This window comes from Chinchilla lanigera, unplaced genomic scaffold (assembly GCF_000276665.1).
Source record: "Chinchilla lanigera isolate Chin_1 unplaced genomic scaffold, ChiLan1.0 scaffold00100, whole genome shotgun sequence".
Taxonomy (NCBI): domain Eukaryota; kingdom Metazoa; phylum Chordata; class Mammalia; order Rodentia; family Chinchillidae; genus Chinchilla; species Chinchilla lanigera.
In genome coordinates this window covers 80,228-84,476 of record NW_004955501.1, presented here as the reverse complement: position 1 = coordinate 84,476, position 4,249 = coordinate 80,228, and the positions used below count along the sequence as shown (strand labels likewise).

The window sequence follows — 4,249 nt, the reverse complement described above, 5'->3', positions numbered from 1 at the left end:
AGAGCCCCTTGCCGGGCTGGAAGTGCGCGGGCGGCGGGCGGAAGGGGCGCTTCATGCGGCGGCGGCGCCGGTAGTTGCCCTTCTCGAACATGTCCTCGCAGGCCGGGTCCAGCGTCCAGTAGTTGCCCTTGCGCTCGCCGCCGCCCTCGCGCGGCACCTTGATGAAGCACTCGTTGAGGCTGAGGTTGTGCCGGATGCTGTTCTGCCAGCCCTTCTTGTTCTTCTCGTAGAACGGGAACTTGGCGATGATGTACTGGTAGATGCCGGAGAGCGTGAGCCTCTTCTCCGCGCTCTCGCGGATCGCCATGGCGATGAGCGCCACGTACGAGTACGGGGGCTTCTGCGCCGGGTCGGGCTTCTCCGAGGCCGGCCCTCCGCCGCCCTTGCCCGGACTTGGCGGCGGCGCCTCGGGCTCCTTGACTGCGCGGCCCGTGTCCGGGGCCAGCAGGGCCCCTGCGGCGTCCTCGGGCTCGGGGTAGCTGGCCATCATGACAAAGGCGCCGCGCCGCGGCCCGGCCACCCCGCTCCCCTCTCCGGGCGCGGCCGCGCGGAGTCGGGGCGCACGAGTCCTCCCGCGGCCGAGCCTCAAACTTCTGGAGACTGCGGATGCTGCTCGCCGGAGGCCTCGGCTGCTCGCGCTCTTCTTTCTCTTCCCCTAGGGAGCGGCTGGCGGGAGTGGGACTCAGCCTCTGGCCATGGGGAGTCTGCCCAACGGAGGGGCTCCGGCCCCGCCGCCCCTCCCCGCCAGGCCAGTCCCCGCCTCGGTGGGTTTTCTTGTCTGCGCCTCCCCTCCCCCACCCCGGTTTCCCGAGCCACGACCCGCGCCTCTGGCGGAGCTGCCTCCTGGAGTCCCTAGTGCGCCAGGAGCCTCGCTCTGTTCTGATTCGTATGGGCTCCGCCGAGTTCCGCTTGCGTCAGGCGCCTTCGCCCCTATAGCGGGGCCGCCAGCCGCGCACGGGCGAGTTCATCTCCAAGTCACTTTTTGTAAACGCCCCGCACAGCCCGGACCGGTCTGCCCCCGCTCGGCGAGCCTCGGGGGCCCAGCAGACAGCCGTGCTCGCGCTCTCTCGAGCCCTTGGAATCTGCGGGTGCTTGCTCTGCGGACTGGGCCGGGAGATGCCGAGGGCCGCGGAGGGGGCCGCCTGTGCCGGCCCAGTGCCCCGGAGCTCGGGCCCCAGCTAGGAGAGGCCCTGCAAGCCTCCTCACAGCTTTCAGGTGAAAGAAAACGACTCTTTTGCTCTGCCCTTTGCTCAGGTCCTGCGGCTGAACTTCTAGCTTGGGACCGGAGGAGGGGCGAGAGGGTGAGGGGCCTCACTGGAGTGGTGTGGAGAGAGCTTCGCGGTGGCTTGGAGAAAAGTAGCCCGGACACGCGTGTCATTAGAGAAAGAAATCTCGGTCTGCCTGTGCCTCGCGCTCTGGGAGTGACTGGGCCGGAATGGGGCCCGGGAGAGGGTCGCTGGGAGGAGGCGCCCGAGGTCGCCGCTTAAAGCGCCTCTGAGCCAGATCCTCAGCGGAATCCGCGTGGTAGTCCTCCCAGTTGGGTATGTGCTCTAACAATACCAACTAGGCGCCCCTTTGCTCCTGCACCGACGTAGATTAGGATACTGGCGGGCTTTGGGGACTCTATGTGTGTGCACAGGTGTTACATATGGAAGGCACGGGGAGGAGCTGTCCTTGCGATGTGTGACATGCCAGCTGTCCAGGTGCAAGTGTGTTGGTCAGAAACACAGGTATGCACATGTGCAAGCTGTGAGATCTACGTTTATGAGGTACCACACATTTATACTTATGGGTATATATGTGCATCAGGGTTAAGTGTAGTTTCATTGTCTGTCTTTCCTTCCCTTTCCTTTTCTTCTTTTTTAAATTTTTCACTGTTCATCTCTGCCGTTTTCCTGCTCAGTGTATATAATTCTGTCATAGATTTGGAAGACAGACAGCAGGCTGCAGGAAGCACTTGTTCAGATCTCCCTCCTGATGAGACATTTGTTCTGATCTTTCTCCAAAGGTTCAGGCGTGAGATCTGATCTACCTTCAGCAGAAGTCTGTTTGGGACCTCTTTACATCAGCGTACTACAGAGATTGTCTGAGGAGATCTGTGCTGGCATCCAAGTCAGGTGTGCCTTCTGACCATAAGCTTTTTCAATTAGTTTTTTTTTTTTTTTTTTTTTTTTTGAGACAGGGTCTCACTATGCAGTTCAGGCTGGCCTTGAGCTCACTTTGTAGCCCAGGCTGGCCTTGAACTGGCAACAATCCTCCTGCCTCAGCCTCCCAAGTGCTGGGATTACAGGATGTGTCATCACTTAGCCTTCATAAAAAGTTTGCAGTCATAAAGTGGTGTTTTGAATCCTCAAGCCCCAAACTCATGGGTGCTGAGGAGGTGGCTGGGATGCTTTGTGGAGGAAGGTGGTCCGGACTCACGCCATGCAGTGTGCATTAGTGATTGGCATGTCTGGAGTGGCCAGCCCAATGCCTGTCAGTACTCTTCCTCCCAGGCTGCCCAGTCTCTGAGAGTTCCTGGGAAGCCTGAGGAGCCCCCAGTAGCCTGTGGCGCCAGCATCCATAGGTCACTGCCACGTGCTGTCTGCTTGCTTCTCTGAATGTGCCTCTGATCTACATTCCGAGATGAAGGAAGGGAGGACAGGGTGCTGGGGTGCAGAGAGGTCAGCAGGGCCCCCCTGGCCTGACTGCCAGGGCCAGGGCGAGAGGGAGCTAGGCTCTTCTGAACTCTCCTCACTAGGTCCTGGCCTCCACCCCTTATTGAAAACATCCCAAGGAGGCTTGTTCCCCCTCCACTGCCCCCAGCCTCCACAGGCAGGCAGCAGCATTTCTCCCAAATCCCTGTGGTTGCTTTCTGAGCAGGAGTGCAGGTGTTTTTCTTCTTCCTCTCTCCCATCTGTGTCCAGGCTATGGGTAGGAGTGGTCAGCAGGTTTGGGCTGCAGCAGATTGGCTCCTCTGGCCCGAGCGGGGAAAAACAGCTGGGTCTGGCCCCATCCTGGTGGGGGCTGCTCTCTCTTCTCCCTCTTTTTTCCTGGCCACCCAGGCCGGCTCTCTATCTCCCCTCCCCGCCTCCGTGGCATTTCCGCTGCTCAGCTCCGCAGCAGCCAGGTGTAACAGCATTGTTGTGTGTGTCATCACTTCCCCAAATTCCACACTCGGCTCCCTTTTCAGCCTTTAAGGAGTTTGTGTGCGTGCGGAGGGGGTGGGGCAAAGAAAAGAATCCTTCTGAAGGATTTTCTGAGTGGCAAGAAGAGGAGTCCTGCTCTACCAGGTATTGATTTCTGGCTGTCCTGTCTAGGAACAGAACTTCCAACTCAGATGAGACAGGGAGCCTCCAGCCAGCACCCTAGCAGGGGCTGGAATTAGCCTGTCTCACATTGTGTGTTCACTTGGCAGTCAGGCATTGGAAGGCTGGGAAAACAGGCAGTGCTTTGATTGCCATCAGGGTCGTTCTGTCCTCTGGGGGTGAAGCTAGGGATCTGGCACTGGGAAGCGTTAGAGGAGAGCAGAATCTTGTTGCTGCTGGGGTTTAGCCCCAGGTGGGTGGGGCAGGCGCTCGGGATGCTGCTGCTTTGGTTTCCTTCTCAGCTCCCCTAGGCAGGCTGGGAAGGTCCCGCTTCCTGGGGACGTCCAGACCCTGTCAGGCAGTGCCTGTGGGCCCAGCACCTCTATTTCTCTTCAGCATTGCAGTGACACATGGCCCAGGGCGGCCTGCACCTCCACAGTCCTAAGCCTGGCGGAGCTCAGGGCCTCTGCTGCTCGGCTTTTCATCCTGAGCTGCGACTCCGGAGCCAAGGCGCCTCCTGCCTGTTGCCTGCGCGTGCCGGGCCAGGGAGCCGCTGAAGAGCTTGGTCTCCCCAAGACTGGCCCCGCGGACAGCGGTCGCAGACGATCTACTGGAGCTGAAGTACGAAGTTTCTCTCTGGCGGGGCAGGAATCCTGCAGCAGCCGCCGAAGGCAGCCGGTTTGGCCAAGGGGTAGCGGAGCTCCGCGCGGTAAGCAGAATCTTCCTGGCTTCGCTCTGCTTGCCTCGCGCCGCTGCCAAGCCGGGTCCCGAGGTCCCCTGAAACACTGTTTAGCTTTAGGCTGTTGCGCAGGGAGAGGTCTGCAGCTCGGTGCTTGTGGGTATGGCCTCCACAGGGCTCTTTCCCCCAAAGGCGGCAGTGTAGTGATTGGTACTTCCTCCACATCCCAATAACTGTGGCACTTGGTGGCCTTCCCCCTGTCTCATCCCTATACTTTGTGGGC

At 60.1% G+C, this 4,249-nt stretch overlaps 1 protein-coding gene across 1 annotated transcript; it reads right to left on the bottom strand.

The window, feature by feature from the left end:
• On the bottom strand, positions 1 to 512 carry Foxl2 (forkhead box L2; the record flags this gene model as incomplete). Its single annotated transcript, XM_013505728.1, is given in 1 exon segment — positions 1 to 512. A coding segment is annotated over 1 exon segment (490 nt), but the record flags the coding sequence as incomplete, so codon positions are not given.
• Between the last annotated feature and the right edge of the window lie 3,737 nt (positions 513 to 4,249).